Consider the following 27,378-nt stretch of genomic DNA (forward strand, 5'->3'; position numbering starts at 1 on the left):
AGGTCAATCCTTGGCGGGCCCAAATAAAAATTTCAATATTATTTTCTTTAATATTTGGTATTTTTTTATTTGTTTGATTTGTTTGATTTTTTTAATTTTATTTATTTACTTATTTATTTTATTTTATTTTATTTTATTTTTTTAGGGAAACCAAATATTTTTAAAAATTACATTAATATTGTACACTTAATTAAAAGGAGCCGTCTTTGGATGGGTGTTGTGGAGTGCTAATAACTTCTCCACACGTAACCGACTCCCGAACCCAAACTTGGTTTGGAAGACTATTTCTTTTTAAGGTTTTTCTATAGTTTTCCTTAATAAATTATGGTGGCGACTCCTCTGTATTTTAAAATAATTTTTTCGCCGTCTCGTTGTGGCCCTGGTTGCGACATATATCAATTTTAAAATTTTAATTATTAATTACTTTTGTAAAAATAATTTCCAAAGCCATATTTTTACATCATTTTCATAATTAAGTTGAAAAATAAATAGCGGACATAATTGTAATCTTGATATCACCCTCAAACCACGGCATAACAGAGATAATTTAAAAATAGAGGAATTTCCCTCTTCCTTCCCCTCTCTCTCCCTCAAGGTTGATTGGAAGGAGATGGAGAGGATGACATCAAGTGGATTATAGTGTGAAGTTTGTGTTGTTCACTTTAAGTGGATTCAAGGTGAAAGTGGGTGGATTTAGAGTAAAGTTTGTTAAAGTTTATGAGTGAGTTGTTGGATGTGATAGATTAAAAATTATATTTAAATCAATGAAAAACAAGATTACCTAATCATCCATTATTTTAAAAATAATTAAAAATTATCATGATATAAGTTTGATTTATTGTAGAAAAAATATTAAAATGTAAAAATTGAAAGTAACATATTTTAAGAACAAAATATTTATAAAATAACACAATAAAAAAATTTATAATTTATAATTACTTTTTAAGCCTTATTTTATAACAATTTTCAAATTTTCGTTATAAATTATATAGATTAAAAATTATATTTAAATAAAAAAAAAAACAAGATTGTCATGTATTTTAAATATGATTAAAAATTATGATTATATAAGTTTGATTTGTTGTAGAAACAATATTAATATGTATAAATGAATTCAAGTGAATTAAAGGTCAAAGTTATTTGATTTAGAGTAAAGTTTGTTGAAGTTTATGAGTGATTTGATGGATGTGATAGATTAAAAATTATTTTTAAATCAAGAAAAAACATGATTACCAAATTGTCCTTTATTTTAAATATGATTAAAAATTATCACTATATAAGTTTTATTTGTTGTAGTAAAAATATTAATATGTATAAATGAAAGTAACATATTTTATTAAAAAAATATTTATAAAATAATGTAATAAAAACTTTTATAATTAATAATTTCTTTCTAAACCTTATTTTAGAACAATTTTAAAATTTTATGTATCAATTATTGTTGAAAAATAATTTTAAAAGCCATATTTTTACATCATTTTCATGATTAAGCTGAAAAATAAATGGCGGACATAATTGTAATCTTAATATCACCCTCAAACCATGGCATAACAGAAATGATTAAAAAATAGAACAATTTCCTTCTTCCTTCCCCTCTCTCCCTTCAAGGTTGATTGGAGGGAGAGGGCGAGGATGACATCAAGTGGATTATAGTGTGAAGTTTATCTTCTTCACTTTAAGTGGATTAAAGGTGAAAGTGGGTGGATTTAGAGTAAAATATGTTAAAGTTTATGAGTGATTTGTTGGATGTGATAAATTAAAAATTATAATTAAATCAAGGAAAAACAAGATTACCAAATTGTCCATTATTTTAAAAATAATTAAAAATTATCATTATATAAGTTTGATTTGTCGTAAAAAAATATTAAAATGTATAAATGAAAGTAACATATTTTAATAAAAAAATATTTATAAAATAATGTAATAAAAAAATTTATAATTAATAATTACTTTTTAAACATTATTTTTTAACAATTTTCAAATTTTCTTTATAAATTATTTTTACAAAAATAATTTCAAAAGCAATATTTTTACATCATTTTCATAATTAAGTTGAAAAGTAATTGTGGACATAATTGTAATCTTGATATCACCCTCAAACCATTGGATAACATTAGCTTATTCAAAAATAGAGGAATTTTGATCTTTTTTCCCCTCTTTCGCTCAACGTTTATTGGAGGGAGAGCGAGAGGATGAATTCAAGTGGATTAGAGTGTGAAGCTTGTCTTGTTCACTTTAAGGGGATTAAAGGTGGAAGTGAGTGGATTTAGAGTAAACTTTGTTGAAGTTTGTGAGTGATTTGATCGATGTGATAGATTAAAAATTATATTTAAATCAAGAAAAAACAAGATTATCCTTTATTTTAAGTATGATTAAAAATTATGATTATATAAGTTTGATTTGTTGTAGAAAAAATATTAATATGTATAAATGAAAATAACATATTTTATTGAAATAATATTTATAAAATAATGTAATAAAAAAATTATAATTAATAATTATTTTTAAACCCTATTTCGTAACAATTTTCAAATTTTCGTTATTAATTATTTTTGTAAAAATAATTTCAAATGTCATATTTTTACATCATTTTCATAATTAACTTGAAACATATGCGGATATAATTGTAATCTTGATATCAGATTCAAACCATTGAATAACATAAGATGATTGAAAAAATAGAGGAATTTCCCTCCTCCTTCCCCTTTCTCTCACTCCTTCAACGTTGATTGGAAGGAGAGGGAGAACATGAATTCAGGTGGATTAGAGTGTGAAGCTTGTCTTGTTCACTTGAAGGGGATTAATGGTGAAAGTGAGTGAATTTAGTGTAAATTTGTTGAAGTTTGTGAGTAATTTGATGGATGTGATAGATTAAAAACTATATTTAAATCAAGAAAAAACAGAATTTTCCTTTATTTTAAATATATTTAAAAATTATCATTTATAAGGTGGATTTGTTGTAGAAAAAAATATTAATATGTATAAATGAAAATAACATATTTTATTAGAAAAAATATTTAGAAAATAATGTAATAAAAAAATTTATAATTAAGAATTACTTTTTAAACCTTATTTTACCTCAATTTTAAAATATTTGTAATGAAAGTAACATATTTTAATAAGAAAATATTTATAAAATAATGTAATAAAAAATTTTATAATTAATAATTACTTTTTAAACCTTATATTATAAATATCTTCAAATGTAGTTAATACTTATTTTTGTATAAATAAGTTCGAATGTCATTTTTTTACATCATTTTCATAATTAAGTTGAAAAATAAATTGCAGACATAATTGTAATATTGAAATCACCTTCAAACCATTGCATAACATAGATGATAGAAAAATAGAGGAATTTACTTCTTCCTTCCACTCTCTATCCCTCAACGCTAATTGGAGAGAGAAAGATAGGATGAATTCAAGGGGATTATAGTGTGAAGCTTGTCTTGTTCACTTTAAGTTCATTAAAGGTGAAAGGGGGTGGATTTAGAGTAAAGTTTAATAAAGTTTGTGAGTGATTTGATGGATCTGATAAATTAAAAATTATATTTAAATTAAGGAAAAACAAGATTACCAAATTGTCCTTTATTTTAAATATGATTAAAAATTATCATTACACAAGTTTGATTTGTTGTAGAAAAAATAATAATATGTATAAATGAAAATAACATATTTTATTAAAAAATATTTATAAAATAATGTAATAAAAAATTTTATAATTTATAATTACTTTTTAAACCTTATTTTATAAAATTTTAAATATTTCGTTATTAATTATTTTTTGTAAAAATAATTTCAAAAGCCATATTTTTACATCATTTCATAATTAAGCTGAAAAATAAATTGCGAAGATAATTGTAATCTTGATATCACCCTCCAACCATGACATAACAAAGATGATTTAAAAATAGACGATTTTCCCTCTTCCTCCCTCAAAGTTGATTGGAGGGAGAGGGAGAGTATGACATCAAGTGGATTACTGTGTGAAGTTTGTATTGTTCTCCTTAAGTGGATTAGAGGTGAAAGTGGGTGGATTTAGAGTAAAGTTTGTTAAAGTTGATGAGTGATTTATTTGATGTGATAGATTAAAAATTATATTTAAATCAAAGAAAAACAAGATGATCAAATTGTCCTTTATTTTAAAAATAATTAAAATTTATGATCATATACGTTTGATTTGTCGTAGAAAAAAATATTAAAATGTATAATTAAACGTAACATATTTTAATAAAAAAATATTTATAAAATAATATAATAAAAAAGTTTATAATTAATAATTACTTTTTAAACATTATTTTATAACAATTTTCAAATTTTCGTTATTAATTATTTTTGTAAATATAATTTCAAAAGTCATATTTTTACATCATTTTCATAATTAAGTTGAAAAATAAATTGCGAACAAAATTGTAATCTTGATATCACCTTCAAACCATTGCATAACATAGATAATAGAAAAACAGAGGAATTTCCCTCTTCCTTCCCCTCTCTCTCACTTTCTGAAAGTTGATTGGAGGGAGAGGGAGAGGGAGAGGATGAATTCAAGTGGATTAGAGTGTGCAACTTGTCTTGTTCACCTTAAAGGGATTAAAGGTGAAAGTGAGTGTATGTAGAGGAAATTTTGTTGATGTTTGTGAGTGATTTAATAAATGTGATACATTAAAAATTATATTTAAATTCAGGAAAAACAAGAGTACCAAATTGTCCGTTATTTTAAAAATAATTAAAAATTATCATTATATACGTTTGATTTGACGTAGAAAAAATATTAAAATGTATAAATGAAAGTAACATATTTGAATAAAAAAATATTTATAGAACAACGTAACACAAATTTTTATCATTAATAATTACTTTCCAAACCTTATTTTCTAAAAATTTTCAAATTTTCGTTATTAATTATTTTTTTTAAAATAATTTCAAAAGCCATATTTTTACATCATTTTTGTTATTAAGCTGAAAAATAAATTGCGGACATAATTGTAATCTTGATATCACCCTTAAACCATTGCATAACATAAGATGATTGAAAAATAGAGGAATTTCCCTCTTCCTTCCTTTCTCTCACTCCCTCAATGTTCATTGGAGGGAGAGGGAGAGGATGAATTCAAGTGGATTAGAGTGTGAAGCTTGTCTTGTTCACCTTAAGGGGATTAAAGGTGAAAGTGAGTGGATGTAGAGGAAATTTTGTTGAAGTTTGTGAGTGATTTGATAAATGTGATAGATTAAAAATTATATTTAAATCAAGAATAAACAAGATTACCAAATTGTCCTTGATTTTAAATATGACTAAAAATTATCATTATATAAGTTTGATTTTTCTTAAAAAAAATATTAAAATGTATAAATGAAAGTAACATATTTTAATAAGAAAATATTTATAAAATAATGTAATAAAAAATTTTATAATTAACAATTACTTTTTAAACCTTATTTTATAAATATCTTCAAAAGTCGTTATTAATTATTTTTGTAAAAATAATTTTCAAAGCCATATTTTTACATCATTTTCATAATTAAGTTGAAAAATAAATTGGGGACATAATTGTAATCTTGATATCACCCTCAAACCATTGCATAACATAAGATGATTAAAAAATAGAGAAATTTCCCTTTTCCTTCCCTTCTCCTTCTCGCTCAACATTGATTGGAGGGAAACAGAGAAGGAGAGGATGAGTTTAAGTGGATTAGAATGTGAAGCTTGTCTTTTTCACTTTAAGGGGATTAAGGGTGAAAGTTATTTGATTTAGATTAAAGTTTGTTGAAATTTGTAAGTGATTTGATGAATGTGATAGATTAAAAATTATATTTAAATCAAGAAAAAACAAGATTACGAAATTGTCGTTTATTTTAAATATGATTAAAAATTATCATTATATAAGTTTGATTTGTTGTAGAAAAAATACTAATATGTATAAATGAAAATAACAGATTTTGTTAAAGAAAATTTATAAAATAATGTAATAAAAAAATTTATAATCAATAATTACTTTTTAAATCTTATTTTATAGCAATTTTCAAATTTTCATAATTAATTATTTTTGAAAAAATACTTTCAAAAGCCATATTTTTACATCATTTTATTAATTAAGTTGAAAAATAAATTGCAGACATAATTGTAATTTTGCTACCACCCTCAAACCATTGCATAACATGGATGATTGAAAAATAGAGGAATTTCCTTCCATCTTCCCCTCTCTATCCCTCAGCGATGATTGGAGGGAGACGGAGAGGATGAATTCAAGTGGATTAGAGTGTGAAGCTTGTCTTGTTCACTTTAAGTTCATTATAGGTGAAAAAGGGTGGATTTAGAGTAAAGTTTGTTAAATTTTGTGAGTGGATGTGATAAATTAAAAATTATATTTAAATCAAGGAAAAACAAGATTACCAAATTGTCCTTTATTTTAAAAATGATTAAAAATTATCATTATAGTAATTTTATTTGTCGTAGAAAAAATAATTAAATGTATAAATGAAAGTAACATGTTTTAATAAAAAAATATTTATGAAATAATGTAGTAAAAAAATCTATAATTTATAATTACTTTTTATACCTTATTTTCAAACAATTTTCAAATTTTTGTTATTAAGTATTTTTGTAAAAATAATTTCAAAAGCCATATTTTTACATCATTTTCATAATTAAGCGGAAAAATAAATTGCGGACATAATTGTAATCTTGATATCACCCTCAAACCAAGACATAACATATATGATTTAAAAATACAAGAATTTCCCTCTTTGTTCTTCTCTTTATCCTTCAAGGTTGATTGGAGGGAGAGGGAGAGGTTGACCTGAAGTGGATTACAGTGTGTAGTTTGTGTTGTTCACTTTTAGTGGATTAAAGGTGAAAGTGGATGAATTTAGAGTAAAGTTTGTTAAAGTTTATGAGTGATTTGTAGGATGTGATAGACTAAAAATTATATTTAAATCAAGTAAAAAACAAGATTACCAAATTGTCCTTTATTTTAAAAATTATTAAATATTATCATTATATAAGTTTGATTTGTCGTAAAAAAACATTAAAATGTATTAATGAAAGTAACATATTTTTATAAGAAAATATTTATAAAATAATGTAATAAAAAATTTTATAATTAATAATTACTTTTTAAACCTTATTTTATAAATATCTTCAAATGTCGTTATTAAATATTTTTGTAAAAATAATTTCAAAAGGCATATTTTTACATCATTTTCATAATTAATTTGAAAAATAAATTGCAGACATAATTGTAATCTTGATATCACCCTCAAATCATTGCATAACATAAATATTTGAAAAATAGAGGAATTCCCCTCTTCCTTCCCCTCTCTATCCCTCAAAGTTGATTGGAGGGAGACGGAGAAATGAATTCAAGTGGATTAAAGTGTGAAGCTTGTCTTATTCACTGTAAGGGGATTAAAGGTGAAAGTGAGTGGATTTAGAGTAAATTTTGTTGAAGTTTGTGAGTGATTTAATGGATGTGATAGATTAAAGGTTATTCTTAAATTAAGATAAAAAAAAAGTACGCAATTGTCCTTTATTTTAAATATGATTAAAAATTATTATTATATAAGTTTGATTTCGTTAAATAAATACTTATAAAATAATGTAATAAAAAATTTATAATTAATAATAACTTTTTAAACCTTATTTTATAACAACTTTAAAATTTTGGTTATGAATTGTTTTTGTAAAAGTAATTTCTAAAGCCATATCTTTATATCATTTTCATAATTAAGCTGAAAAATAAATTGGGGATATAATTATAATCTTGAGCCCTCAAATCATTGTATAACAGAGATGGTTGAAAAATAGAGGAATTTCCCTCTTCCTTCCCCTCTCTCCCTCAAAGTTATTTGGAGGGAGAGGGAGAGGATGACATTAAGTGGATTACAGTGTGAAGTTTGTGTTGTTAACCTTAAAGGGATTAAAGGTGAAAGTGTGTGAATTTAGAGTAAATTTTATTGAAGTTTGTGAGTGATTTTATGGATGTGATAGATTAAAAATTATATTTAAATCAAGAAAAACAAGATTACCAAATTGTCCTTTATTTTAAATATGATAAAAAATTATAAGTTCAATTTGTTGTAGAAACAATATTAATATGTATACATGAAAATAACATATTTCATTAAAAATGTATTTATAAAATATTGTAATAAAAAAATTTATAATTAATAATTAATTTTTAAACCTTCTTTTATAACAATTTTCAAATTTTCGTTATTAATTGTTTTTGTAAAAATAATTTCAAAAGTCATATTTTTACATCATTTTAATAATTAAGCTGAAATATAAATTGTGGGCATAATTGTTAGCTTGATATCACCCTCAAAGGATTGCAGAACAAAGATGAATGAAAAATAGAGGAATTTCCCTCTTCCTTCCCCTCTCTCTCCCTCAAGGTTATTTGTAGGGAGATGGACAAGATGATATAGAGTGGATTAAAGTGTGAAGTTTGTGTTGTTCACTTTTAATGGATTAAAGGTGAAAGTGGATGGATTTAGAGTAAAGTTTCTTAAAGTTTATGAGTGATTTATTAGATAAAATAGATTAAAAATTATATTTAAATCAAACAAAAACAAGATTACCAAATTGTCCTTTATTTAAAAAATAATTAAAAATTATCATTTTATAAGTTTGACTTATCGTAGAAAAAATATTAAAATGTATAAATGAATGTAACATATTTTAATAAGAAAATATTTATAAGATAATGTAATAAAAAAATTTATAATTAATAATTACTTTTTAAACCTTATTTTATAAATATTTTCAAATGTCGTTATTAATTATTTTTGTAAAAATAATTTCAAAAGCCATATTTTTACATCATTTTCGTAATTTAGTTCAAAATAAATTGCTGACAAAATTGTAATATTGATATCACCCTCAAATCATTGCATAACATAGATGATTGAAAAATAGAGGAATTTCCATCTTCCTTCCCATCTCTATCCCTCAACGTTGATTGGAGGGAGACGGAGAGGATAAATTCAGGTGGATTAGAGTGTGAAGCTTGTCTTGTTCACTTTAAGGGTTTTATAGGTGAAAGTGAGTGGATTTAGAGTAAAGTTTGTTGGAGTTTGTGAGTAATTCGATGAATGTGATAGATTAAAAATTATATTTAAATCAAGAAAAAACAAGATTACCAAATTTTCCCTTATTTTAAATATGATTAAAATTATCATTATAAATATTTGATTTGTTGTAGAAAAAAATATTAATATGTATGAATAAAAATAAAATATTTTATTAAAAAAATATTTACAAAAAAATGTAATAAAAATAATTTCTAATAAATAATTACTTCTTAAACTTTATTTTATAACAATTTTAAAATTTCTGTTATTAATTATTTTTGTAAAAATAATTTTAAAAGCCATATTTTTACATCATTTTCATAATTAAGCTGAAAAATAAATTGTGGACATAATTGTAATCTTGATATCACCCTCAAACCAAGACATAACATATATGATTTAAAAATAGAAGAATTTCCCTCTTCGTTATGCTCTTTATCCCTCAAGGTTGATTGGAAGGAGTGAGAGCGGATGACATGAAGTGGATTACAGTGTGTAGTTTGTGTTGTTCACTTTTAGTGGATTAAAGGTGAAAGTGGATGGATTGATTTGTAGGATGTGATAGATTAAAAATTATATTTAAATCAAGGAAAAACCAAGATTACCAAATTGTCCTTTATTTTAAAAATAATTAAAAATTATCATTGTATAAGTTTGTTTTGTTGTAGAAAAATATTAAAATGTATAAATGAAAGTGACATATTTTAATAAAAAAATATTTATAAAATAACGTAGTAAAAAATTTTATAATTAATAATTACTTTTTAAACTTTTTTTAGAACAATTTTCAAATGTTCGTTATTAATTATTTTTGTAAAAATAATTTCAAAATCCATATTTTTACATCATTTTCATGATTAAGTTGAAAAATAAATTACAGACATAATTGAGATCTTGATATCACCCTCAAACTATTGCATGACATAGATGATTGAAAAATAGAGGAATTTCCCTTTTGCTTTCCCTCTCTCCCTCAACGTTGATTGGAGGGAGAGGGAGAGGATGAATTCAAGTGGATTAGAGTGTCAAACTTGTCTTGTTCACCTTAAAGGGATTAAAGATGAAAGAGGGTGGATTTAGAGTAAATTTTATTGAAGTTTGTGAGTGATTCGATGGATGTGATAGATTAAAAATTATATTTAAATCAAGAAAAACCAAGATTACCAAATTTTCCCTTATTTTAAATATGATTAAAATTATCATTATAAATGTTTGATTTGTTGTAGAAAAAAATATTAATATGAAATATTTTATTAAAAACATACTTACAAAAACATGTAATAAAAAAATTTGTAATTAATAATTACTTTTTAAACCTTATTTAATAAGAATTTTAAAATTTTTGTTATTAATTATTTTTGCACAATAATTTCAAAAGCCATATTTTACATCGTTTTCATAATTAAGCTGAAAAATAAATTGCAGACATAATTGTAATCTTGATATCACACTCAAATCATTGCATAACAGAGATGATTGAAAAATAGAGAAATTTCCATCTTCCTTCCCTTCTCTCCGTCAAGGTTGATTGGAGAGGGAAGGAGATGGTGAATTCAAGTGGATTAAACTGTGAAGTTTGGGTTGTTCACTTTAAGTTGATTAAAGGTGAAAAAGGATGGATTTAGAGTAGAGTTTGTTCAAGTTTGTGAGTGATTTGATAGATGTGATACATTAAAAATTATATTTAGCTCTAGGAAAAAGAATATTACCAAATTGTCCTATATTTTGAAAATAATTAAAAATTATTATTATACAAGTTTGATTTGTTATAGAAAAAATATCAAAATGTATAAATCAGAATAACATATTTTATTAAAAATATAATTATAAAATAATGTAATAAAAAAATTTATAATTAATAATTACTTTTTAAAACTTATTTTAGAACAATTTTCAAAATTCTGTTATTAATTATTTTTGTAAAAATAATTTTAAAAGCCATATTTTTACATCATTTTCATAATTAAGCTGGAAAATAAATTGCGGACATAATTGTAATCTTGATATCACCCTGAAACCAAGACATAACATATATGATTTAAAAATAGAAGAATTTCCCTATTCGTTCTTCTCTTTATCCCTCAAGGTTGATTGGAGGGACAAGGAGGGGATGATATGAAGTGGAATACAGTGTGTAGTTTGTGTTGTTCACTTTTAGTGGATTAAAGGTGAAAGTGGATGAATTTAGAGTAAAATTTGTTAAAGTTTATGAGTGATTTGTAGGATGTGATAGATTAAAAATTATATTTAAATCAAGGAAAAAACAAGATTACCAAATTGTCCTTTATTTTAAAAATAATTAAAAATTATCATTATATAAGTTTGTTTTGTTGTAGAAAAAATATTAAAATGTATAAATGAAAGTAACATAATTTAATAAAAAAATATTTATAAAATAACGTAGTAAAAAAATTTATAATTAATAATTACTTTTTAAACTTTTTTAGAACAATTTTCAAATTTTCGTTATTAATTATTTTTGTAAGAATAATTTCAAAAGCCATATTTTTTCATCATTTTCATGATTAAGTTGAAAAATAAATTACGGACATAATTGTAATCTTGATATCACCCTCAAACTATTGCATAACATAGATGATTGAAAAATAGAGAAATTTTCATCTTGCTTTCCCTCTCTCTCCCTCAACATTGATTGGAGGGAGAGGGAGAGGATGAATTCAAGTGGATTAGAGTGTCAACCTTGTCTTGTTCACCTTAACAGACATGATTTAGAAGTAGAAGAATTTCCATATTCCTTTCCCTCTCTCTCCCTCAAGGTTGATCGGATGGAGAGGGAGAGGATGACATCAAGTGGATTACAATGTGAAGTTTGTGTTGTTCACTTTTAGTGGATTAAAGGTGAAAGTGGATGAATTTAGAGTAAAATTTGTTAAAGTTTATGAGTGATTTGTAGGATGTGATTGATTAAAAATTATATTTAAATCAAGGAAAAAACAAGATTACCAAATTGTCCTTTATTTTAAAAATAATTAAAAATTATCATTATATAAGTTTGTTTTGTTGTAGAAAAAATATTAAAATGTATAAATGAAAGTAACATATTTTAATAAAAAAATATTTATAAAATAACGTAGTAAAAAAATTTATAATTAATAATTACTTTTTAAACTTTTTTAGAACAATTTTCAAATTTTCGTTATTAATTATTTTTGTAAGAATAATTTCAAAAGCCATATTTTTTCATCATTTTCATGATTAAGTTGAAAAATAAATTACGGACATAATTGTAATCTTGATATCACCCTCAAACTATTGCATAACATAGATGATTGAAAAATAGAGAAATTTCCATCTTGCTTTCCCTCTCTCTCCCTCAACATTGATTGGAGGGAGAGGGAGAGGATGAATTCAAGTGGATTAGAGTGTCAACCTTGTCTTGTTCACCTTAAGGGGATTAAAGGTGAAAAAGGGTGGATTTAGATAGAGCTGTCAAAATGGGTTGGAACCCGCGAGCCGACCCCGTTCACCACGGGTTTGGGTCGGGTTGGGTTGAAAGTTTTTTACAAATTTCAATACGGGTTGATTTTTGACTCGGCTCATTTAGAACCCGGCTCACCCGGGTTGAACCCGTAGTGAGCCGGGTTGGCTCACTAACCGGTACATAAAAGGGTCACCCAAGTGTTTTTTATTTTTTTATTAAGTTGGGCTTTACATTTGGGTCATGTTAGGTTGTTTTTTTATCCAACACATAAATAATTTGTATTTTTTTTATTTTGGTTTGTAGTTGGATTGTATTAAAGTTTATTTAGATTTTCATTAGAATTACAATTTAGTTTTGACTGAAAAAAAGTTAAGAAAATAATATTTTTTTTTTAATTAAGTGAACCCGTGAGCCAACCCGTTTAACCTGCCAACCCACGGTGGGCCGGGTCGGGTTCGAATTTTTTTGGCTCGTTAAAAAGTGAGCCGGGTTGGGTTGGCTCACTAAATCATCAACCCGTGGGTCGAGCCGGGTCGGGTCGGGTTACCTATTTTGACATCTCTAGATTGAGAGTAATGTTTGTTAAAGTTTGTGAGTAATTTGATGAATGTGATAGATTAAAAATTATATTTAAATCAAGGAAAAACAAGATTATCAAATTGTCCTTTATTTTAAAATGATTAAAAATTATCATTGTATAAGTTTGATTTGTTGTAGAAAAAAAATATTAATATGTATGAATGAAAATAAAATATTTTATTAAAATAATATTTATAAAATAATGTATTAAAAAAATTTTAATTAATAATTCCTTTTTAAACCTTATTTTAGAACAATTTTCAAATTTTTGTTATTAATTATTTTTGTAAAAATAATGAAAATTCATATTTTATATGATTTTCATAATTAAGCTAAAAAATAAATTACAGACATAATTGTAATCTTGATCTCACCTTGAAACCATTGCATCAGAGAAATGATTGAAAAATAGAGGAATTACCCTCTTCCTTCCCCTTTCTCTCCGTCCAGGTTGATTGGAGGGAGAGGGACATGATGACATCAAATGGATTAGAGTGTGAAATTTGCGTTGTTCACTTTAAGTTGACTAAAGGTGAAAGTACTTGGATTTAGAGTAAAGTTTGTTAAAGTTTATGAGTGATTTGCTACATGTGATAAATTAAAAATTATCATTATATAAGTTTGATTTCTCTTAGAAAATTATTAACATGTATAAATGAAAGTAACATATTTTAATAAAAAATTATTTATAAAATAATGTAATAAAAAAATTTATAATTAATAATTACTTTTTAAACCATATTTTATAAAAATTTTCAAATTTTCGTTATTAATTATTTTTGTAAAAATAATTTTAAAAGTCATATTTTTACATCATTTTCATAATTAAGTTGAAAAATAAATTGCGGAGATAATTGTAATCTTGATATCACCCTCAAACCAAGACATAACAAAGATGATTTTAAAATAGAAGAATTTCCCTCTTCCTTCCCCTCTTTCTCCCTCAAGGTTGATTAGAGGGAGAGGGAGAGGATGACATCAAGTGGATTAAAGTGTGTAGCTTGTGTTGTTCACTTTAAGTGAATTAAAGGTAAAAGTGGGTGGATTTAGAGTAAAGTTTGTCAAAGTTTATGAGTGATTTTTTGGATGTGATAGATTAAAAATTATATTTAAATCAAGGAAAATCAAGATTACCAAATTGTCCTTTATTTTAAAAATAATTAAAAAATTTCATTATATAAGTTTGATTTGCGGTAGAAAAAATATTAAAATGTATAAATGAAAGTAACATATTTTAATAAAAAAATATTTATAAAATAACGTAAAAAAAATTAGAATTAATAATTATTTTTATGCCTTATTTTAGAACAATTTTCAAATTTTCGTTATTAATTATTTTTGTAAAAATTATTTCAAATGTCATTTTTTTACATCATTTTCATAATTAAGTTGAAAAATAAATTAAGAAGAAATGGTAATCTTGATATCACCCTTAAATCATTGCATAACAAAGATGATTGAAAAATAGAGGAATTTGTCTCTTCCTTCCCGTCCCTCTCCCTCAATGTTGATTGGAGGAAGAGGGAGGGGATGAATTCAAGTGGATTAGAGTGTGAAACTTGTCTTATTCACTTTAAGGGGATTAAAGGTGAAAGAGGGTGGATTTAGAGTAATGTTTGTTAAAGTTTGGGAGTGATTTGATAGATGTGATAGATTAAAAATTATATTTAAATCAAGGAAAAACAAGAATACCAAATTGTCCTTTATTTAATTGCGGACAGAAATTGTAATCTTGATTTCACCCTTAAACCATTGCATAATAGAGATGATTGAAAAATAAAGGAATTTCCCTCTTCCTTCCCCTCTCTTTCCCTCAACATTGATTGGAGGGAGAGGGAGAGGATGAATTCAAGTGGATGTGAAACTTGTCTTGTTCACTTTAAGGGGATTAAAGGTGAAATTGAATGGATTTAGTGTAAATTTTGTTGAAATTTGTGAGTGATTTGGTGGATGTGATAGATTAAAAGTTATATTGAAATCAAGAAAAAACAAGAAAAAATATCGTTATATAAGTTTGATTTGTTTTAGAACAATTATTAATTTGTATAAATTAAAATAACATATTTCATTAAAACAATATGTATAAAATAATGTAATAAAAAATTTATAATTAATATTTACTTTTTAAATCTTATTTTATAACAAATTTAAAATTTCCATTATGAATGATTATTGTAAAAATAATTTCAAAAGCCATATTTTTACATCATTTTCATAATTAAGCTGAAAAATAAATTGCAAACATAATTGTAATCTTGATATCACCCTCAAACCATTGCATAACAAAGATGATTGAAAAATAGAGGAATTTGCATCTTCCTTCACCTCTTTCTTCGTCAAGGTTGATTGGAGGGAGATTGTAAGAACTGTGTGATTTAATTAATTAAATAAATATTTAATTAATAAATGCAGGTAATAGAAGCCTTTATGGCATTAAATTCTGATTGTTATGATGTGGAAAAGTATTAGCTCAAGTGGTTGAGAGTACTTGGTTTTTGTGAGAGGACTTGGGTTCAAGTCATATGTATGCCAATTGTGTGTTATTTAATTATTATTGTTTTAATAATATGTTTGAGTATGTTGAATGGTGGTATAATGATTGAATTGTGTTAGTTAGCAAGAAATATAAATTGGCTTGATGGTTTAGCATGGATTTTGCAATTGTATGGTTGTGGGTTCAAGCCTTGAAAAAATCAAATTTAACTTTATTTTTGCTTACACCCAAGCATGCTATGACTCTCAAACCAATACACTGAGACTCGACTCATCCAGATACATACAATCTGGTCGGATTCGGATGCAATTCTCGTCCCAACAAGAAAATTTTCAACCTCGAAAATTAAAACTTACCAGGAAAAAAGATGTGGGTGTGATTTTCTCATGTCCTCCTCTAACTCCCAAGCTGGAACACATGATCCCTAGCCGCAAACTCTAAAGGTCTCCTCCTACGGTCAATGTAAGCCTTTTGTCTACTCTGAGAAGCTTGCATTTTGTTCCTCACCATCCTCACCTTCTCGGTGGTTTGTTCTAATAACTCTGGTCCGACTAGCACTACTTGCCCATCCTGATACCAACATAGGGGAGTCCTACACTTCCTGCCATATAAAGCCTCGTATGGCGCCATGCCAATGCTCACATGAAATCTGTTGTTGTAGGTAAACTCTATCAAGGGTAACACCTCATCCCAAGCTCCCAGGTGATCCAATATACATGTCCGTAATAAGTCCTCAAGTGACTGGGTGGTCCTCTCGGACTGACCATCGATCTGGGGATGGTAGGCGAAGCTCATAGTCAACTTGGTCCCTAAAGCCTCCTGTAAGGTTTGCCAAAACTAGGATGTAAACCGTGGGTCTCTGTTAGAAACTATGCTCGAAGGCACTCCATGTAGGCTTACTATCTCCTTAATGTACAATTGAGCCAACTTTGCCATGGACATCCTTAAGTTCATCTGACCCAAGTTGTTTTGTGACTTTGTTTAGACTGGTGTCCAATAACTGCCTCTCTCTGATTGAGTCCAAGAAGTCACTAGATATAGTAAGAGTACTACACCTAATGGACTCGGACCCCAACTCCACCTGTAGCCTCATGTTCCTGAACTTCTCTAGTAGTTCCACCTCCTTAATCATAAGGTGTGCAGCATGTACAATCTTCCTACTCAAGGCATCTGCCACTACATTCGCATTCCCTGGGTGATATAGGAGCTCGAAGTCATAATCCTTCAGGAATTCCATCTATCTTCTCTGCCTCATGTTCAACTCCTTCTGATCAAACAGATACTTGAGACTCTTATGATCATTGAACACACGAAATTGAGCACCATAAAGATAATGCCTCCAGATCTTCAAAGCGAACACTATGGTTGCTAACTCTAGGTCATGGGTGGGATAGTTCTTCACATGAACCTTAAGTTGCCTTGAGGCATAGGCCACCACCTTCTTTTCCTGCATTAACACGCAGCCAAGTCCGAGATGGGATGCATCACAATAGACCTCAAAAGGCTTCCCCAAATCCGGGATCACTAGTATCAGAGCACTAGTCAGTCTTCGCTTCAGCTCTTGAAAGCTCTCCTCACACTTATCCATCCAAGTGAAGGGTTGATCTTTCGGAGTGAGTTGTGTCAAGGGCGCCACTATCTTTGAGAATCCCTCTATGAACCTCCTATAGTAGCCAACTAACCCCACAAAGCTTCTTATCTCTATCGCAGACTTGGGACTTTCCCACTTAACTATTGCCTCAACTTTCGCTGGGTCCACTACAATGCCCTGTGCAGATATCACATGCCCCAAAAACTGAACTTCATCCATCCAGAACTCGCATTTGGACAACTTGGCATACAAGAAGAGTGGCCAAATGTTGATGACAAAAAGGGGGCCATGTATTGGGCCTTAGAAGAAATTGGGCTTTAAAAGTAATTTTGGACCAAAAAGGGGAATTGGGCCAAATGGGCCAAGAGTAGTGTGTCTACTCTAGAAAAGCCTAGAAGCTTCTCAAACTTGCTCTCCAAGGATGAGAGTTAGCTTCCCATGGCAAGACAAGTGTGACTTGCTTAGGTCGCAAGTCACACCTCCCACATGCTCCTTTTTGGCTCCAAAATTCAACTTTCTAGACTCCTTTTTCCCTCCACTTTTTGGAGACTCCTTGGTCTCATTTTAGCCTATAAATAGAAGGCTTAGGAGATGTATTTTTCAGCTTGAAATTGAGTAATGAATTGCTGCCCAAATTTGTGCACAAATCTCTTTTGAGCTCACCTTAGAGTAAACTCTTCTCTAGTTTACTCTAGTCTTCTTCCTTAGGAGTTGGCCTCACCTCTCTTATGAATACTTTCACCTACACCAAACCAAACACCTTAAGCTTCTTTCCTTCATGCTTCCGCATCCAACACCATCCATGGAGCCTCCATTCTTCATACAAGCTTCAATGGAGACAAGAAGAAGCCATCATGTGGTATCATGAGCCTTGGTTTTAGTGAGTTAAGTGCTTCTTCTCCATTTTTCTTTCAATTCTGTGTTGTTCATCACTTCTTCTACTTGTCTTGCTGTTTTTGTTCATTTTATTTTGAGTATTAATGTCTTTTTACTTTGGTTCATCTTCATTTGCTTCATCTTGAACCATCCTTCACTAACACAAAAAAGCCTTTTAACGTCCGACATTTTTGACCTTTGACGTCTGCCCAAACACCGACGTCGTATCGGGTGACATCAAAATAACGTCGGAAAAATAGCAGACGTCACTTGACGTCGGTCTTTTAAGAGTCCGACGTTATCCAACGTCGGGGCCAGTATCAGCAGACGTCAATTTTCGCGCTGAAATAAGGGAAAAACCTGAGCAGTTTAACGTCTGTCAGAGCCCGTCAGACATTAAATAACGTCGGCCCTGGTACAGTCAGACATTAAATAACGTCTGTCAGGGCACACCAGACGTCAAACTGCTCCATTTTTTTTAAAAAAAATTGACTGTTTTTACCACATCCATACACCTGAAAATCAGAAAATTCCCAGAATAATTTCATAATACTTTCAGCACAATTATGAAGTTATAGTTATATATAATAAAACTTAAGTTTCAACATATATTCTAAACTAATATAAATAACAACAAACTAAAAATTTCAACATGAAATTCTTGTACAATAAAGTTTTTGAAAGGAGTTCTAATTCATGTGGTATCAACTCCATCTCTCCAATAGATATGTTGCCCATTCCTGTCTTAGTGTGTGGATAATGTCATCTAGCAGAGGTGATGGATTCTTGAATCGCTGAAAAAGTAATACAATTTCATTATGTATGAATATCATTCTTTAAAGTTTGATATGATTTATAATATGTGAAAGATATATATAATTACCTCTATCCATTCATCTTTAACTGCAGCTCGAATGATTGTTCTTATCCAAGACATGACATAATATCCACATTCCCATGAATGTTCTTTCTTGTTACACTGAACATTACAAATAAAATAAACACATCAAAGTCATAAGTTGACATACAGAAATTAATAACTTTAAAATGAATGAGTTCTAACCTTTGGATATATGACTTTAAGTTGTTGGCCTCTAGGCTTACCCACAATTCTAATGAAATTTTGGAAACATAAAACATATGTAAGTTTTTATAACTAAGTAGATACATAAGTTAGGATTGAAAAAAAAAAATAATACTTACTCTTGTAACATGTTTTTAAAAGCTGGTGGAATCTTCCTATGGCATGAACAAAACCATACAACTAGTCATTGTCTTGGAATGATGAGACAAAGTTGCCAATGATACCTACCATCAATCACAAGTACTTAGCCAAAATAATTAATAATACTTCACAAAATATTAGTAGCAAAAACACTTACGAATCAATGTATGGTGCAAAATAGATCTCTCTATTTGACTCAACCATCCATGTTTGTAAATAAAGTTTGATTTGGTCAGGTGAGTTTCCCGAAGGTTGAATTGTTTGAGGTTCAATGAATCCATAGACGGAAGATCGACCTTGGTCCACAATGACTTTGTCCATGTACCTACAAGAAGACAGTTAGGTATAATATTAAAAGGTACCAATTCCTTACTTTAAATATGAAATACAATAAAAAAAATCTTACATGCACCATAGTTGTATGACTGAAATATTTAACATCTTGTCTCCTGTAATGATCTCTAGTGCATCATTCAAGTTTATGTACAATGGGACATGACAATGGAGGCCAAATACTCTTAACTCCCACTCTAGCTCTACCGGTCCTCTTTTCAACTTGTGTAATTTCAGAAGCAGCCTTCCTAGAGGATCATCTTCTGCTTCTGCCATTTCATCATATTCACGTATAACACGTGGACGTCAGACTGGCTGTTTTTCAGGACGAGTGGACTGAAATAAAGATTTAGAAAGGTTTGACGTTAAAAGTTTTATAAATTGTAAGATTGAACTACTAAAAACATGATGTCATAATACCTTTGGTGGGCTAAAGTATGGCATGATCAATGCTTTAGGCCAAGCAATAAATGTGCCTAAAGTTTCCCCAACAAATTGGATTTCTGAAGTTGGCACAGGCACTTGAGCATGGGGATCTCGAACTTCATCAATCATCACACGCGCATGATGGGGCAATAGAGGAACACCATGGATAATCTCCCCACCCTGAAGTTGTCGTCCTATGGCCACTACGCGCGGCGGGTCTTCATCAACCAATAGCTCATACTGACTTGTGTAGTCAGTATGATCTACACCAGAGCATGAGCCTTTTGTACTCACACGTTTTCCTGTTGGAGCTTGAGTGGGTAATTCCATGTTCTGTTGCTGCATGGACTGAAGCTTTTCTTCAAGTGTTCTTTGTATTTGTTGTTGCTGTTGAAGTTGTTCCATAAAACATTGCTCAATAATTCCCATGCGTTGGTTGAATCTTTCCTCCATTTGTTGCTCCATCTTCCTCAAGGCCTCTTGACTCAACGATTCATTACTTCTTTGTGGAGGACCAAAGTAATCTCGAAGACCAATGGCACCTCCAACACCACGCACACGTCCTGGGTGCTCTGCCCTTCCAATTGCCGTTGTGAGTATATCGTCCCGACCATGGCCAACAAACGAACCCTAAGTCTCTTGCTCAATTAATTCATCCTACACCACAAAAGAAAGTTTAATCAAAAGGAGAAACATATGAACTATGATAGTCAAATAAGGTTTGTACTTACTATTTTTTGAGATATGATTTGAGCTGATTGTGATGTCATTTTCCCATCGGACTTAGTCCGAGTAGCCTTCCACATCTCATACCTAGGAATTGCATCCACTAGGTCAGGGGACTCAAGTCCCAGAGACTGTGCACGAGACTTTTTCAATTTTTTCTCTAATAATGCATAACCACCTCGAGAGAGTACATGAGGTGTATCATTAAGCCTTTGTCTTTGTTGGGCTGCTGTCCTTTTTTCCTGTCACACATAACATTATTTAATAGTTTGAATGCACAAATGTATGACTAGTGTCACTATAAACAAATTTAACAAACAAACTTGCCAGTCTCCAGACTCTCTACATGCACGAAATTGCATCCACTCCTCCTCAGAGATTTTGTACTTCTCACAAGGAGTGTCATGTTGTCTATCTCCAAACACATATAAATGTGTGAGCCTTGCCTTAAAGTCGCTCCATCTGGTGGCTATGTGAGATAAGACTTTCTTTCTAATTCGCTCAGTGTTCGGAGTAATCTCAAATTTGTGTTGTTTAAAACATAAAATATGTTATGTTAACAATAACATTAAGTAAACATACCACAAGATCCTGCCATAGGAGGTTCTTCTCGACCTCCGCGACGTCATCCCAACATGCAATTACAATAGAAACTTTCGTTTTGGCCAACATTCCTATGTAGCTACGGTACTTTTTTTCCCAAGGCCCACTGGGTTCACCCGATCGAGGATCAATGTGGACCGGCATCCTCTCTCATCGGTTTGTGACACCCGGCAACCGAGTCATAGATCTACCAGGTCCCTCCTGGTCTGATCTGGAGCTTGTCATACCTGAAACATATCATTAGGAAATGTTAACAATGAAAATATACTCAATTAACTTCTATTATATTAAAACAGCAAGAAAAATAAAAAATTGTAATGTGACAATATTATTAAATAAACACCTATCAAGAAATTGTGTTCTCCCATATGCCTTCATTGTGATCACTTCGAATAGCATGGATGTCATCAGTTACATCATCAACTTTGTCTTGAATGGTTCTTGATGAGAAAGACGTTGTCTCAAGTATGTCTAGACAATCTTCGTCATCATTTACGTGCATGTTTCTTCCTTCTAATACAACTAACAATTTCTGATTGGCTGGATCAATGACATAAAAAAATTGTCTTGCTTGACTAGCCATAATAAATGGTTCATTTGTATCACTCATCTTGTTAAGATCCACCAAAGTAAAGCCAAAGTCATCTGTGCTAACACCCGAATTACTATCAACCCATTTACACTTGAAAACTGGCACTCTAAAAGTCACATAATCAACTTCCCATATTTCGTGTATTATTCCAAAGTAACTCATGGATGCTGTAATTGGATTCTTGTCCTTAGAACTGGCAAAATGTACAGATTCAGCTTGAAGTGTAACCCCACTATTTTGAACTCTACTTTTTTCATCTTCCATCTTTGAATAGAAACAATGATTGTTTATGTAGTACCCGCCATATGTAATGACATCATTGTTCGGTCCACGAGCTAGCCTCAATAGAGTTTCAGAAACATTTGGAGTCGCGTAAACCTTTTTCTTAAACCATGATAAGAATGTTTTGTTATGTTCATTAAGTGCCCATTTTTCACTCATTTGTGGATGTGCTGATTTCGTTTCATCAATGTGTTGCGTTATGTAAGGAATGACCTCTACAGTGTTGTTTAAGATGTAGAAATGGGCTTGATCAACTAATTTTTTACTAACACTTTGAATCTTCACTCCACGCACACCCTTACCTTCACATTTACCTTCATGTCTAGTCTTAGGAACTCCAATTGGTTCACAACTTGGCATATAACTTGAGCAAAATTCAATGGCTTCTTCTGCAATGTACCGCTCTATAATTGAAGATTGATCGTTTCCTCCAAATGCTTTTCTCCGTGGTCTTTTTCTTTGGATGTTTCCCAAACACAATGTCAATGATTTCCACTTGGTTGTATATTTCTTCACCATTGCAAGGTCTCGCTACAACTTCATCCTCGGGACTTCCATTAAATGCTTTTTTCATTCTACGATAAGGATGATTTCGAGGAAGGAACTTTCGATGTCTTGTATACACAGTTTTCTGACCGTGCTTCAATTGAATATAACTCGTGTTTTTTTCACAAATGCGACATGCAAAATGACCTTTAACACTATAACCGCTCAAGTTTCCATATGCTGGAAAATCATTTATGGTGCAAAACAACATTGCACGCAAACAAAACAATTCTTGAGAATATGAATCATACACATCGACACCTTCTTCCCATAATAGTTTCAAATCATCGATCAACGGCTTTAGGTACACATCAATGTCATTTCCAGGTTGTCTAGGACCCGATATCATCATAGACAACATCATATATTTCCTCTTCATGCACAACAAAGGAGATAAATTGTAAATCATCAGCAAAACAGGCCATGAACTATGTTTGCTACTTAAAATCCCATAAGGATTCATACAATCTGTAGCAAGTCCAAGTCTTAAGTTTCTTGGCTTAGCACCAAATTCTGGAAATGTTTCATCAATCTTCTTCCATTATGGAGAATCAGCTGGGTGTCGAAGAAGATTATCACATTTTCTTCCATCAACGTGCCATTTCAGGTTTTTTGCATCTTCTTTAATGGAAAATAGTCGTTTGAATCTAGGTATTATAGGAAGGTACCACATCACCTTAGCAGGTGGACCATCTTTGTCTTCATCGCCATTATTTCCATCAATTTTCTTTTTAAACCGCGATAAACCACATGTTGGACACGCCTTCAGTGAAGCAAACTCGTCTCTATATAAAACACAATCATTTGGGCATGCATGTATCTTTTGATATTCCAAACCCATTGAACATAAAACTTTCTTCGCTTCGTAATTACGGATAGGTAACGTGTTATTTTCTGGAAGCATCTCCTTTAACAACTCCAACAATTCTGTGAAACTTATATCCGTCCATCCATGCCTTGCTTTTAAACTGAATAATTTCAAAGTTGCTGACAGTCGCGTAAAGTTAGTGCATCCTGGGTACAATTCTTCCTCTGAATCGGACTTAAGAGAATCATATAAATGAACTTTTCCAAAGTTCTCCTCCCCAACATCACGTACCATATCTTCTAAATGATCATTCATCCAGTCGTCTACATAATCTCTTCCTCGTGATGTTGTAGGCTTGTCTAATACTTCTCCATGCCAAGTCCAAAGATGAATAGATGATCACGCATTGTTCCTAAGTCATGACGTATTTGATTAAGACAACGAACACAAGGACAAAAATATGTCCAGTTACTTGAGATTGCGTGTTCTTGAACATATTGCAAAAACTCAGAAACCCCCTTTTCATATTCTTCACTTATGCGACGGTCATTCATCCAGCTTCGATCCATACTATGTTTGTAAAAAACTAAATCAATCTCAAACTTTTAACTCTCACAAGGGGAGGCCCTACCCATTCGAAAAAATTATTTTTCATAATTTGCTAACACATGTACAAATAAGTCACAAATCATAAATTTCACAAAATTTCGACATCATTTTACATTGGTCTCTGAAGTACACGAAATGAAAGTGATTAATCATGATCACAATCATGTATGCATCCAGAGAACAACACAAATTAGCCTTAATCGAAATTTTATGAAATTTATGCGTAAACCTCAATGTACACATTGTAGCAAATTATGAAAAATAATTTTTTCAAACTGTCCAATCGGACAATTCAAGATTTAATGCAAACGATTAAAAATTTAATCATTTGTACTAAATCTCAAACGGGAACTAAGTTTCGCTTACTGTATAGTATAAGTATAATAAATCTACATATATAAAATAACACTGCAACAATAATATTCAAAAATAAAATGCAATGGGAATTATTTAAACATGCATATATCTAATAATAAATATAATTTTATTTCCTAATTTTACAAATATTATTATAAAATTTTAAATAAAAAAAAAATAGGCCAAAAAATTTAACAAAAAAATAGTCTAAGACTAAAACTATAATGACATTTATAAATTAATACAAGTAATTCTATACATACAATGAACAAATATATACATACAATGAAAAACTAACCTCTTCTAATTGAAAGACGAACTTTGAGAGGAAGTCTAGGGTCTCCGCACACTACTGGCCAAATGGGAATGAAGAGCAGGTGGGACGAATCTCAAAACGCTGCAAATGGGGATGAAAACGAAAAATAATCGGTTCAAAATGCGTAAAATCAACCCATAATCAAACCCCAACAAGTTTGATGGCGAAAACCTTTCGAAACTCACCTGGAGGGGGTCGAAAATGGCGTCGTTGGCGGGAACCTTTAACGTCAGGGGTGTTGTATCCGACGTTAAGTGACGTCGGGGGTGGGAGGGGCCGACGTAAAGGGACGTCTGGCGCGCGCTGGTCCGACGTCAAGGGACGTCTGTCGAGCTGGGGGCCGACGTCCTTTTTTGAGTGACATCGGGGTATCTTTTAACAGACGTTAAGTAACGTCTGACGTGGAGCGGGCAGACGTTAAAAAGGTCCCGTTATTTACAAAAATGCCACCGGTCATTTTTAACGTTGGGTGTTTTTTAGGCAGATGTTATTGGGGTGACGTTAAAGGGCTTTTTGTGTTAGTGCTTGTGTGCTTTAGGTGTTCTATTTGGTTTCTAACGTTTACTTTTCATTTTAATTGAGTATTTGTTGTTTTTTTGTTCAGTTCATTCTTTTGTTCTTGAGTTTATTTTGATTTTAACATCCATATGTTTTGTCTAGAGTCATGTTTAGTCCATATATGTCATTAATTCCTTGTTTAGCTTTTAATTTTCTTTGAATTTGTTGGTGATGTGCTGCTGAATTCTGTTTCAGATTTGAGTGCAATTTTAATCCTTAAAAATTAACACTCTCTTCTCTCTTTCAGCCTTGGAAATGAACCTTCACATCTAGATAACCTTAGTTATCTTAATGTCCAATGGGAATTTTCCTTGTGCTTGCTTAACATCACCATAAATCACACTAAATTTCCTTTCAATTAATTGTGCTTTAGTGCTTTTTAATTTCTGTTTTTGAGTTCAGATTGCTATTTAGATCTTAGCAATGTCTTAGAGTCAATTTCCATTATGTTTCATTGTGTTTCATGATCTTCTTTTGATTCCTTTAAGTTTCCTTCTCCTTTGTGCTTTTTGTTTCCATTAAAATGCAAATGATCAAGCATAGTGTGGTGTTGATTCTGTTTTGTGGTGGAAACTAGCTGTTGTAAGAGCTATAAAAAGAAAGAAAAAGAACACAAAAAGAATACAAGCAAGTGCCAAAAAGAATCAAAAGAAAAGATCAAAAGAAAGTGGCAAAAGAAGTACACTAGAATCACTACCGTCACTTTAGTTTGATAGCATTATTTTGTTGCATTTTACTATTGTTTCAGTTTCTGTCTGACTGCACACTGTTTGTATTTGATTTATCATAAAACATTGGCCGGTGCAAATCCAGATATAATTTTTTCCTCTTTTAGCTAAGACATAGACGAAAAGGTGAAAAAAAGAATCATTGAAAAATGTTGAGAAATGAAAAAATGAAAATAGCTGAAGTAGAGGCCTGAATTCACGTTTTTGGACTGGCAGTGAGTGAAAAATCAAATTTCAATGCAGTTTTCTAGCTTATTTTGGTTGTTTTTCATCCATTCTAGTGCCATTCATTAGGTAATTCATTTGAGTGCTTATCTTGTTTCTTTACCTTATTTCTAGTTTGTCATTTCTTTGGTAATCCTTTGAGTTTGCCATGGCATTATTCACTTTTGGTTTAGCAATTATAATTTTGTGCTTTTCTTGCTTTATTTATTGACCTTTTTTGGTTTGGTATCTGTATTTGGTGCATACTTCTTTTTGGAGGTGATCTAATTTTCCTAAGGTAGCATCTTAGGAGGTGAAGTACCTAGTCCCGAAAGAGAATCCTCTTTGGTGAGATCAAGAGGAAGTGCAAGAGTGAAACACTTGTGAGGACCAAGCCAAGAAGACAAAGCCAAGAAGATGATGAAGGATTCACCCCAACCAAGGATGGAGGCACATGCTTAAGAAGACTAAGCATGTTTAGAAAGGAAGTTCACTAATCCTTCATCACTTTCATCTGTGTTTGTTATTTTTTATTCCCAAAGTTGACTTAGTTGATTCAACTTTAGTTGACTTGTTGACCTTTGACTAGATTTGACTTGTTGACTATAGTTGACTTGACTTAAGCCAACATGCTAATCTATGTTTATTTGCTTTGTAGGTTAATTAGGAGTAAGAAAGCAATGCTAGGTGGTGCATGGTGATTGGGGAGCATAAATGATGTGGAGGAGAGAGTAAAGCAAAGACATAAAGCATAAAGAAAAAGGCATAAAGCAAGTGTACCTATGTACCTTTGGTCTCCTTTGTTTTTACCACACTATAGCCATTTTTTAGAGACATATGAGACACATTCTTGGTCTCCTTTTGTGCTAGAACGAAATTAGCCTTGCACACACCATAGTTAGCTCTTTTGTCTCTCATTTTTGTAACCTTATTTGACCTAGTTTCTAGAAGCTAGGGTTAGGTTTTTGTAGAGACATCCTTAGGTATCTTTTATTTGCATAGAGGACCCAA

At 30.2% G+C, this 27,378-nt stretch overlaps 1 protein-coding gene and 2 pseudogenes across 1 annotated transcript; all 3 read right to left on the reverse strand.

Moving 5' to 3' along the window:
• Window positions 1-19,681: 19,681 nt before the first annotated feature.
• Window positions 19,682-24,164, reverse strand: LOC146885583 (uncharacterized; annotated as a pseudogene).
• On the reverse strand, window positions 20,749-21,592 carry LOC146885584 (uncharacterized; annotated as a pseudogene).
• LOC146885585 (uncharacterized) lies at window positions 21,714-22,400 on the reverse strand. Its single transcript, XM_085675299.1, has one exon. The coding sequence runs from the start codon at window positions 22,398-22,400 to the stop codon at window positions 21,714-21,716; it is 687 nt and encodes a 228-aa protein (XP_085531425.1).
• Window positions 24,165-27,378: the final 3,214 nt, after the last annotated feature.

The sequence above is a fragment of the Vigna unguiculata genome, chromosome 6 (assembly GCF_037176805.1).
Source record: "Vigna unguiculata cultivar grain cowpea cultivar isolate G323 ecotype 2 chromosome 6, ASM3717680v1, whole genome shotgun sequence".
Classification (NCBI taxonomy): Eukaryota; Viridiplantae; Streptophyta; class Magnoliopsida; order Fabales; family Fabaceae; genus Vigna; species Vigna unguiculata.

Coding starts and splice junctions, on each gene's coding strand:
- LOC146885585 (XM_085675299.1), bottom strand. CDS start 22,400: ATGAGTGAAAAATGGGCACTTAATGAACATAACAAAACATTCTTATCA.